Genomic DNA, 11,099 nt, shown 5'->3' on the forward strand with positions numbered 1-11,099 from the left:
GGCCGACTCTCTTCTCTGTATATATCAATGATGTCGCTCTTGCTGCGGGCGATTCCCTGATCCACCTCTACGCAGACGACACCATTCTATTTACTTCTGGCCTTTCCTTGGACACTGTGCTAACTAACCTCCAAACGAGCTTGAATGCCATACAACACTCCTTGCATGGCCTCCGACTGTTCTTAAACGCTAGTAAAACCAAATACATGCTTTTCAACCTTTCGCTGCCTGCACCCGCCCACCCGACTAGCATCACCACCCTGGATGGTTCTGACCTAGAATATGTGGACAACTATAAATACCTAGCTGTCTGGCTAGACTGTAAACTCTGCTTCCATACTCATATTAAACATCCCCAATCAAAAATCAAATCTAGAATTGTCTTTCTATTTCGCAACAAAGCCTCCTTCACAAATCCTGACAAACGTACCCTAGTAAAACTGACTATCCTACCACTCCTCGACTTTGGCGATGTCATCTACAAAATAGCTTCCAACACTCTACTCCGCAAACTGGATGCAGTCTATCACAGTGCAATCCGTTTTGTTACCAAATCACCTTATACCACACACCACTGCGACCTGTGTGCTCTAGTTGGCTGGCCCTCGCTACATATTCGTCGCCAGACCCACTGGCTCCAGGTCATCTATAAGTCTATGCTATGTAAAGCTCCGCCTTATCTCAGATCACTGGTCACGGTAACAACACCCACCCGTAGCACACATTCCAACAGGTATATCTCACTGATCATCCCCAAAGCCAACACCTCATTTGGCCGCATTTCCTTCCAGGTCTCTGCTGCCAGTGACTAGAACGAATTGTAAAGATCGCTGAAGTTGGAGACTTTTATTTCCCTCACCAACTTTAAACATCAACTATCTGAGCAGCTAACCGATCGCTGCAGCTGTACATAGTCCATCTGTAAATAGCCCACCCAATCTACCTACCTCATCCCCATACTGTTTTTATTTTATTTACTTTTCTGCTCTTTTGCACACCAGTATCTCTACTTGCACATCATCATCTGCTCATTTATCACTCCATTGTTAATCTGCTAAATTGTGATTATTTGCTCCTATGGCCTATTTATTGCCTACCTTCTCATGCCTTTTGCACACACTGTATATAGACTTTCTTTTTTCTACTGTGTCATTGACTTGTTTATTGTGTTATTGGCATGTTTATTGTTTACTCCATGTGTAACTCTGTGTTGTTGTCTGTGTCACACTGCTTTGCTTTATCTTGGCCAGGTCGCAGTTGCTAATGAGAACTTGTTCTCAACTAGCCTACCTGGTTAGGTGAAATAAATAAAATACAAAATAAAGATAAATAAGTCCTGACATTTCTGCATTTAAATTATTATAGATTGTATTGTCACTTTTCAATTATTTTATTTGGTCCTATACAACTGTTGCAGGATAACTTGTAGTGTATTTGAGATTTAAAAAGGCTTCTAAGTTTGCAATTTCCACTTAGAAATGTCAGACTTGATTTTCCTTTTCCGGAAAATGTATCAACTGCTACAAAAATGTCCATGAACTATAATCCACATAATAATTCACAATTCCTGTTACGGCAAGATTATTTTCTTTCTGTAGGAGATGAGCTCAAACTAATATCCTACATCTATACCTATTAGGCAATATGCACTTAGGCCTATACTAGTTTAATATAGCCACTTATTAACCTTTTTTGTTGCTGTTGTACTATTTGTTTTTTTGTAATTTCTTTTTCACAATTTTGTTCTATTTTTATTTTGTAACTTGCTTCTATTATTTTAAAACCCTTATAGGGACTGGATTATTTTTGTTTTTGTTTGTTTTTTTATTCTAAAAAAAATACATGTTTAGCTTGCATAAAAATGGCAAAAACAAATGTAGACATTAATAAATGCATTTCTATAGCTTCCAAAAATGGTTTAAAAGAGCGCCCGTCAGTCATCTAGCGTATATATAAATTCTTGGGAGAAACGTGCCTCATGTTCACAGCGCAGCGGCGCTTGCCATGACCTACAGTCTTTTTATGGTGCGGCAGCCATTAATGAGATGTTAAACAGATAGCCTATTTCACTATTCAGGTTGACCAGCATTTGCAATGAATTAACTATGTGTGCTGTAAGGTCCCGCTGCCTATGCAACTACAAGTAGCCTTTAGCAGCCTATAATGTAAACAAATATATATAGAATACATTAATATAGCTAGATCCATCCCACTTGTTATGCACATTTGTTCAGTTTGGTGATGGAAGATAGGCTATGCTTTATGCCAGTATGAGATTATTGCTGTGTCTTACATTGTTATTCTTTAACAGTCAACTGTACTGCAATGAAAATACAGTTAATGCATTAACGGTGGGACAGGTAAACAGATATGATAAACTGGTAGCCTATTGCACTATTCAGATTGACCAGCATTAGCAATGGGAACTGCAATTCGACTTCAACAAGTATAGCAGCCTATAATGTCTCCATATCACTTGTTATGCACATTGTCCAGATCTTGTCCAGTTTGGTGCTGGAAGATTATGCTTCTGCTACCTATCTTTTTGCTTTAGGAATAGGCCCACATGCTGTATGAAAAAAAGGCTATAGGCCTAAAACAGGCAGGCCTATATTGGTTCTGTTGGTTAGTTCTTATTTTCTGATGAATAGGCATATGCCTATATAAAACGTTTTCACATAACTTTTCCTCTAACTGATAAAACTTACAATCACTCAAAATATTATTGAATATATGCTTGACTAGGCTATCCTTTATATGATGAAGACTAATCCATTTTTTTCTATCAATCAATCCACTAGTTCCAAAAATGTCAGGTAGTCATACTACAATATCCTATTAGTCTGTTATAGAATCCCTATCAAGTTGTGTCGTGTGGAACATGATATTGTAAATATATAGTTACCTACAGCAACCTGCTTAAATCCAAGTCTTCTTTTTTTTCATGTCTTCTTGATTTAGGTCTACAATGGCAAATGCCATATATGCTGGTCCATTTTTATCCTAGTGGGCCTGTCTAACTTTTATTGTTTTGTTGTTGCACAAAATTATAATTATCTATCTAATAATGGGGGCCTCAAGGAAAAAAATGGGCTGTTGTGGGGGCCTCTAGGAAAAAATAGGCCGTTGTGTCAGAAATGCCAGAGACGATTTCTAGTCCCAGTCTGCCCCTGACTGCTGCTTTATGGATTATGTGAGTGTTAATGTTATGTAAGCATGTGATGTTATGATGAGAAGCAAGGTTGGGTTGCATTGCTGTGCAACATGCTAGGGTTCTACCAAGATTCAGACCCGAACTCTTATTTCCACCGAAAAAAAACTTTATGTAAACAATACTTTATAGACAAAATATGTACAACAAGCAACCTTCTGTTATGTCCCAAAATGAAAATCCCAAGTACCTTATCCTATACAAAACTAACATTTTGCTGTAGCATTACATTCATTCTCCTCTCTTTGACACAGCCTCAATAATTGATACAAATACATTTAGGCATCTGCCATAATTTGTCTGCTTTAAGCAAAATCAAGCATGAACTACGAACAGGCCAGAAATTGACCAGACCCGAAATGAATAATGAGCATGATGCAAATCAGGTTTAGCACAATGCTATGTACATGTTCTCTTGGCAAACAGCAAAATGGCCATCTAAAATTCCCTCCCTCTAGTTACAATGCAAATACACTCTATAGGTCATGTATCAAAAATAGAGATGTACAAGTAGTATAAACAAAATAATTACAAGACATTACCTCACAAGAACTACTTGCACGAATGGTAGCGACTTACAAACTCAAAACTAAAATGCATAACTGAATGCATCACTCCTCTATTTACATGAGTGACACATATCAGGTCCGGTGACACCATCCTGACTTTTTCTAAAGAATAAAATCCAGTGGAGTCCATTTAGCTGCAATGTAGCGTACACTTGGTGGGTGAAGAGGGAGCAATGGATTTTGTGACAACCCTGGTCAACATAAACCAGAGACGTATTTGGTAGCGTTCTGGTCTAAAGGCGGGTCCGTTGCAGTTTCAGCAGTTACAGATGCAGAAAATGTGGATCCTCCGGTCGCACGTCTAAAACACATAGAACCTCAAGCAGCATCTACAGGGGTTTTGTTAAATTCTTACAATCAATACAGACCGGTGTGTGTGCAAAGGGCAGGTCTGAATGGCTGGGGGCTGTGCTGTCTGCTCATCTCCATGTTTAACTCGGACATTCAACACAAGTGCAGGGAAGCCATCCCCACAGTAAGTCCTTCTCTTAACCACTTTTATCATGTCCTTGTGTTGACCAGCTCTTCACAGTGACTCAGAGCTTTGCAACAGGTCATCTGTGATCCTCCATAGGGTCAGAGCTTCAGTGCTAACTGGCTCCAAGGTTGATCTGTGGGCTGGTTTGGAGGGTTGTGGCCACTGGGTTTGTGCGTGACAGTTGTTGTTTGCTCTCAAAGGGAGAGTGTGGGCTGCTGTTGCTGAGGGAGACAAACTGGTGCTCTCGTGTTTGTCCTTGCTAACCTGGACGCCTTCCAGCAGGCGATCCGTTCAACCCCAAACATTCATAGAGCAGGGTGCAAACACAAAAGTGTATCAGTCTTTGGATTCCAAGTTCATGGGGGGGCTTGTTTTAAAGCTTGAAGGAGGGCTGGTGAGTCCATGGGTGCTTGGTAGAGTGTCGGGGAACCTGCCCTGGGAGACATTACTAAGTTTTTAGGTATTTTCTCTGGAGACAAGCTGGCTGCTGAGACATTCATGCCCGGGTACAAAAAGGGCATGCCCCCTGGGAACCAGCACTTCTCCATCATGGGCCACGATGCAGCTGCTTGGGGGATGAGGTAGAAGGGCACGCAGAGGGGGGTCTGGTGTTGGGAGAAGCTCATGTAGCTGTGATGGCTGCTAACCACCTGCCCAGAGGAAGACTCGTCCTCTGAGTAGTCAGATTTTAACCTCTTGGCCTGGGGCTCAGCACCCTCCTGCTTGACGCCACCTCCTGCCATCCTCTCAGCCAGAGCATATTTGAGCTCCCCCTCCTTGCTGTAGTAGCTTGAGCGTTGGGCTTTGAGGTCCCGTTTCTCGTGTTCCCCTCCATAGCCGCTGTCAGTGTCTGTGTCATTGCCACTCTGCTCTCCATGTCCGTGGGGGTATGTCCTTTGAATGACAGACACAAAGTTCTTGGGGTGACCCTCCTTGCCCTTAGGCATCTGACCAGTAGGCTTCTCCATGCTATCGATGGGTTTGTGGGTGGGTTCTTCGGACTGGGGGCTGAATGGACCCTGGAGCACCTCTGATGCTACTTTGTGGAGGTGGCTGATCATTTCAGAGGAGGTCAGGGGGTCTCTGCTGCTCCCCTGGTTAGCCAGGTACTGGAGGACCTCCTTAGCACAGACATGGAAGCCAGAGTGGAACATCTCCTCACTGTTCTCTGAGCTAACACTGCTCTGATCCCCTGAGAGAAACAAAGTAATATCAGGTATTAGGTTCATATTTAATAATGCTACAGTGTTGGCAATGAAACAGGTTACTTGTTTTATTTATTTTTTAATGGGAAAGATACAATTTTAGCTTTGATTGAGCAGCATCGTCTCAATGGTATGGCCTGTCAATAATAAGTAATACTATTGATTGGGGGGAAAGAGTGTAGCCCATAATAAAATGAAACAGTGTAACTCAAGGTATCAAACTTACTGATTTGAAATGCAATGATTTTCTGCTGCTGCTGTTCCAGGAGAGTGCTCAGGGCTTTCACATGCTTCAGGGTGAGTTCCAACACCACAGCTTTCTCCAAATGGCCTAGAGTCTAAAACAGGAAGACCTTGATAAGCATGTTGATCTTTCTTATATAACAGTTTTAGCAGCTGAACAGAAGACAAACTGCCACAGGGTAGGGAGGCAGGCAATCTGCACACCAACACAACACAGTACATTTAAGACATAGTTTATCAACATATTGTTTATGTAAATTGTTTTGAAAGGGTTTGAGGCAATATGCGTAGGCAGTTAATTAAATTATTATAATTAACCAAACTTTTCAATCGGATAATATGAAATACTATTGATGTAATAATAATAATAATAAACAAGTTATTTACATTATGAAAAAAAAAAGAATAATATGTTGCCTTTGTCATAGCAGGCAACATTTTTGGATTAAGGAATCAGACTAATCAAGGCATTGATTTTAACAACAAATTAATCATGAACAACCAGGTGGCGCTTTTGCATTCCTATTACACAGTCAGTAGTAGTAGGCTACACAGTACTCACTGTGAGTTTGAGATGTTCTGGCAATAAATCCTTCAGTTGGGCAATGCATTCATTGATTCTGTCACGTCTTTTCTTCTCAATCAATCGGTGGGGTAACTTGTATGTCTCCTGTGGGAGAAAAAAAAGTACATTTGTTAGTAGATGTGTAAAATGTATTCAATAGGGAATAAGAAATACGAAATTGCCGACAAAAGTAAACCTAAGATGTACAAAATGTTTTAAGTAAAGAACATAAGCATACCTTACTGTCTTCCACGCGCTTCATTCCCTTTCGGTGTTTGCACACGTACTTTGGGAAATCTTTTCTATAGGACAAAAATAATAGAAAGTATTGATAAGTCATGCTTATATTGTTTTTTAAAATTTATTATTTACATAAGAATACTATTTTGTTTTGCAGTTTTGTAATGCATACATTGTAAGCTGTTTCTGGGGGCTTACCCTTGCATGTCTGCCATCTCCTGCGACTGGTGTTTTGCCATACAAGGAGGAGGTTGCGCACTTGTAATCCTCTCCATTTTGCGTCTTTATGAAATCCAAATATTGGTATCAAAACAATTCAATATTAAAACTAGGCTTCAGTTGTCTTTCAATATTCAGCTAATACTGTCATCTGAGAGAAAAAAAGTTTGTTCTTACTGCTAAAATTATTGTTATGTTATTTTATTCAATAGTGAACACTTTTTCTATAAAGAATATTATTTCATCAGGCTATTGCTTTGCAGAGACTGTCAATGTGATGTTGTCACTCTGAGATCCAAGCACAGCAATAGTTCAGATGCTCTACTCCCGGGTAAATGTGTGATAGAGGGGTGGTTTGGTCTACGTGTTAAATAAACCCTGTGACTAGACACGTCTCTCCGTTGGAGAGCTGATCTACCTCCGTCACATGAGACTCACGTGTTGGACGGTGCTTTCAAGCCATCTAGAGTACAACCCATTTCTATAGTTAAAGAGGATCTGCACGAGAATGGCCCTCCCTCTTATTCTAGCGGGCTGTGTCCCGTGTACCACCATGCTACAGCTATGCTACGAGAACATAAGACAACTCTAGGCAGAACGTGCAAGTATATGTTTACTATATAGGAAGTAGAGCAGAATTCCTTACACACTTAGCCTTAAAGACTACCGTTTGTTATTACTGTATGTTCTACATTCCGGCTTCTGTTCCATGTACAGCATTCATATGCATAATATTGACATGGCATATATAAAGTTATTATAGGAAAGTGTCAGAATTAAGATACAATAGATGCATTATCACATTCCTGTTATTCTATAGTCATATGCAGAATAGTGGTTTATAGGGGAGAGAAGGTAAGCTACCCCTTCTATGGCTTAATTTTATTAAAATTCAGAATATATCCACAGAACATTTACAGGGAAGAACATATAACTTATTTCGCGTGTAGCCTCACATATTCAACTTGTGTCAGTGTGAGGGTTAAAGCTGCAGGTATCGGTAGAAGCAATAACAACGCGTGTACTCGCCCCTGTTTCGGTAAAAAAAACCGAGGGATGGGGCTGGAGAAATGTAACCAATCTCAAATTCATAGACAGAGCTATTGATGCAAGAACTGACTATCCATTATAACATTACAGTTTTAACCATGTGTTGAGGCTATATAGTGTTTGTTTATATGTACATTGTTTACAAACATGGAGTAAAACAAGCTTATCGTTTGGGTTGTGATGGGGTATTCCACAGTTGAACTAAGCTCATCAGGTATTTATAAATTATATTCTTCAAAAATCAGTGGGTAGGCCTTATACATATGTATAAGTATATTAATGCAAAAGTAATGTATATTAATGTATACGTCCACAAATTGATGTAGCAAATGCAAATTGCCCATTTAAAATAAAAATGTTTGCGAATGTTTTTTTTACCTTCATGATGTATAAGTATATTAATGCAAAAGTAATGTATATTAATGTATACGTCCACAAATTGATGTAGCAAATGCAAATTGCCCATTTAAAATAAAAATGTTTGCGAATGTTTTTTTTACCTTCATGATGAGAAAATTGTATTTCATATATTTCTCTTTTAAGTATTATCTTTAGTAGGTTTTCAATTTTAGGTTTAGATAAAGCCTATATAGGCCTGCCTGTGTCCATGACAATAATTCCTTATAAACCAATCCACCTAACCTAAAAGTAGACTACAGTCAATATGTAAACTATTATATACAACTGTAATGCCCCGTGGGAATAATTATTTGGTGTGGTGCATAGCCTAATGTTTTATTTTCCCCACGCTGCTCTGTATTCTCGCATGTGCCAATAGGCTCAGAGTGGACACGGTTTCCACACATTAATAATTTGAGGGTACACGTGCAACTGCAGATGGATGATTTTGTTGATCGGTGTGTTACCTGCTGCACTGAGCTGTCACGTTGAGCTCCAACATGGCCACGCGAACCGAAACCAGCTCCCTGCCACTGACGTCATACACTTTAGAGCTGAGCGTCCCGGTCTACCTAGTGGCCACACACCACACACATGTATGTTCCCAGCAAGAACAACATATATTTTCATGGCAGATAATTACAAATAGCATAGTAGGCTTACACTGTAGTATGATAAGTCTGGACAATATACTGTACCTAGATTAGAAGGTCGATAAATAGGGGAGTACTGGCCATCTGACATTTTGGGCAAATACCAGATGGGCTGGTCCATTTTTAGCCCAATGGGCCTGTCTAACTTTTTTTGTTGTTGTTGCTCAAACTGATCATTATCTGGCTAATAATTGGGGGGGCTCAATGTTAGAAATGCCAGGTTGATTTTTTGGTCCCATGCCAGGGTTGATTTTAGTCCCAGTCCATCACTGTAGATAAATATGGAACAGACCAGTTCTCTAATTTGGAATCCATTAGCCTATTCAAAATATTCCATTGTTTATTACAATATGTTTACGGTGCATTCGGAAAGTATTCATGTATATATATATATATATATATATATATATATATATATATATATATATATATATATATATATTAAACTAATCAATCTACACACAATGTCCCATGTTGACAAAGTGAAAACGGGATTTTAGAAATTTAGCAAATTTAATACAAATATTAAACAGAAATACCTGATTTACATAAATATCATGACCCTTTGCTATGAGACTCAAAATTGTGCGCATGAGAATCTGTTTCCATTGATCACCCTTGAGATGTTTCTTCAACTTGATTAGACTAGACCTGTGGTAAAATCAATTGATTGGACATGATTTGGAAAGGCACACACCTGTCTATATAAGGTCCCACATTCGACAGTGCATGTCAGAGCAAAAACCAAGCCATGAGGTTGAAGGAATTGTCTGTAGAGCTCTAAGACAGGATTGTGTGGAGGCACAGATCTGGGGAAGGGTACCACAACATTTCTGCAGCTTGCAGGTCCCCAAGAACACAGTGGCCTCCATCATTATTTAATGGAAGAAGTTTGGAAGCACCAATAGTCTTCCTAAAGCTGGCCGCTCGGCCAAACTGAGCAATCGGGCCTTGGGCCTTGGGCCTTGGTCAGGGAGGTGAGAGTTCTTCTGTGGAGATCTTCTGTGCAGTTCGACACATACAACACCGCAGAGTTACACATGGAATAAACAAACATACAATCAATAATACAGTAGAAGAATCTATATACAGCAGAGGTAGGATAAGAGAGGTAAGGCAATAAATAGGCCATGGTGGAAAAGTAATTACAATATAGCAATTAAACACTGGAATGGTAGGATGTGCAGAAGATTTTTGCAGTTCGTTCCAGTCATTGGCAGCAGAGAACTGGAAGGAGAGGCAGCCAAAGGAAGAATTGGCTTTGGGGGTGACCAGTGAGATATACCTGCTGGAGTGCGTGCTACGGGTGGGTGCTGCTATGGTGACCAGTGAGCTGAGATAAGGCGGGGCTTTACCTAGCAGAGACTTGTAGATGACCTGGAGCCAGTGTATTTGGCGACGAGTATGAAGCGAGGGCCAGCCAACAAGAGCATACAGGTCGCAGTGGTGGGTAGTATATGGGGCTTTGGTGACAAAATGGATGGCACTGTGATAGACTGCATCCAATTTGTTGAGTAGAAAGGTGCTTCAACAAAGTACTGAGCAAAGGGTGAATACCTATGTAAAAGTAATATTTCAGTTTTTATTTTTATAAATTAATAAGTTCTCAAAACCTGTTTTTGCTTTGTCATTATGGGGTATTGTGTGTAGATTGATGAGGGAAAAAACCAAATGTAACAAAATGTGGTAAAAGTCAAGGGGTCTGAAAACTTTCCAAAGGCACTGTACATACAAATAATGGTGTCTATTGACAGTATGGACAGAATATGAATAGAAAATGTGTGTACAGCAGTATATAGGATGAGCAATGACTAGAGTACAGTACATACCGTTTATATAATACCTTTTCATATTTTATTCTATTTGATATACATGAAGTAGGTGAAACAGTTTGTAAACATTATTTAAGTGACCAGTCTCTAAGGGGCAGGGTAGAGTATCAGGTGGTAGCTGGGTAGAACAGTGACTAAGACTAGTAGTGACTGTTTAACAGTCTGATGGCCTGGAGATAGAAGCTGTTTCTCAGTCTCTCTGTCCCAGCTTTGATGCACATTTACTGTCTCTGCCTTGTATATGGTAGTGGGGTGAACAGGCTGTGGCTCGGGTGGCTGATGTCCTTGATGATCTTCCTTGCCTTTCTGTGACACTGGGTGCTGTAGATGTCCTGAAGGGCAGGCAGTGTGCCCCTGGTGATACATTGGGCTGACTGCACCACTCTCTGGAGAGCCCTGCAGTTGCGGACGGTGCAATTGCCATACCATGCGATG

The 11,099-nt window shown here is 40.1% G+C and overlaps 1 protein-coding gene across 1 annotated transcript; it reads right to left on the reverse strand.

The window, feature by feature from the left end:
* Positions 1–3,302: 3,302 nt before the first annotated feature.
* LOC110494584 (class E basic helix-loop-helix protein 40-like) lies at positions 3,303–7,307 on the reverse strand. The gene is made up of 5 exons (XM_036950677.2): positions 6,710–7,307; positions 6,510–6,573; positions 6,269–6,376; positions 5,690–5,801; positions 3,303–5,450 (listed from the first exon to the last, which is right to left on the reverse strand). Exons 1-5 carry the CDS (start codon positions 6,784–6,786, stop codon positions 4,615–4,617), a joined length of 1,197 nt encoding a protein of 398 aa, XP_036806572.2. The 5' UTR covers positions 6,787–7,307; the 3' UTR covers positions 3,303–4,614.
* Positions 7,308–11,099: the final 3,792 nt, after the last annotated feature.

The sequence above is a fragment of the Oncorhynchus mykiss genome, chromosome 17 (genome assembly GCF_057628025.1).
Source record: "Oncorhynchus mykiss isolate SJ-2025 chromosome 17, ASM5762802v1, whole genome shotgun sequence".
Classification (NCBI taxonomy): domain Eukaryota; kingdom Metazoa; phylum Chordata; class Actinopteri; order Salmoniformes; family Salmonidae; genus Oncorhynchus; species Oncorhynchus mykiss.

What these genes read in the sequence shown, in the direction of transcription:
- LOC110494584 (XM_036950677.2), bottom strand. Translation starts at nt 6,786, where the DNA reads ATGGAGAGGATTACAAGTGCGCAACCTCCTCCTTGTATGGCAAAACAC. An exon ending in AGCGCGTGGAAGACAGTAAG is followed by an intron (nt 6,377 to 6,509) that starts GTATGCTTATGT and finishes TTTCTCCCACAG; the next exon opens with GAGACATACAAGTTACCCCA. An exon ending in CAGAACATCTCAAACTCACA is followed by an intron (nt 5,802 to 6,268) that starts GTGAGTACTGTG and finishes TTCCTGTTTTAG; the next exon opens with ACTCTAGGCCATTTGGAGAA.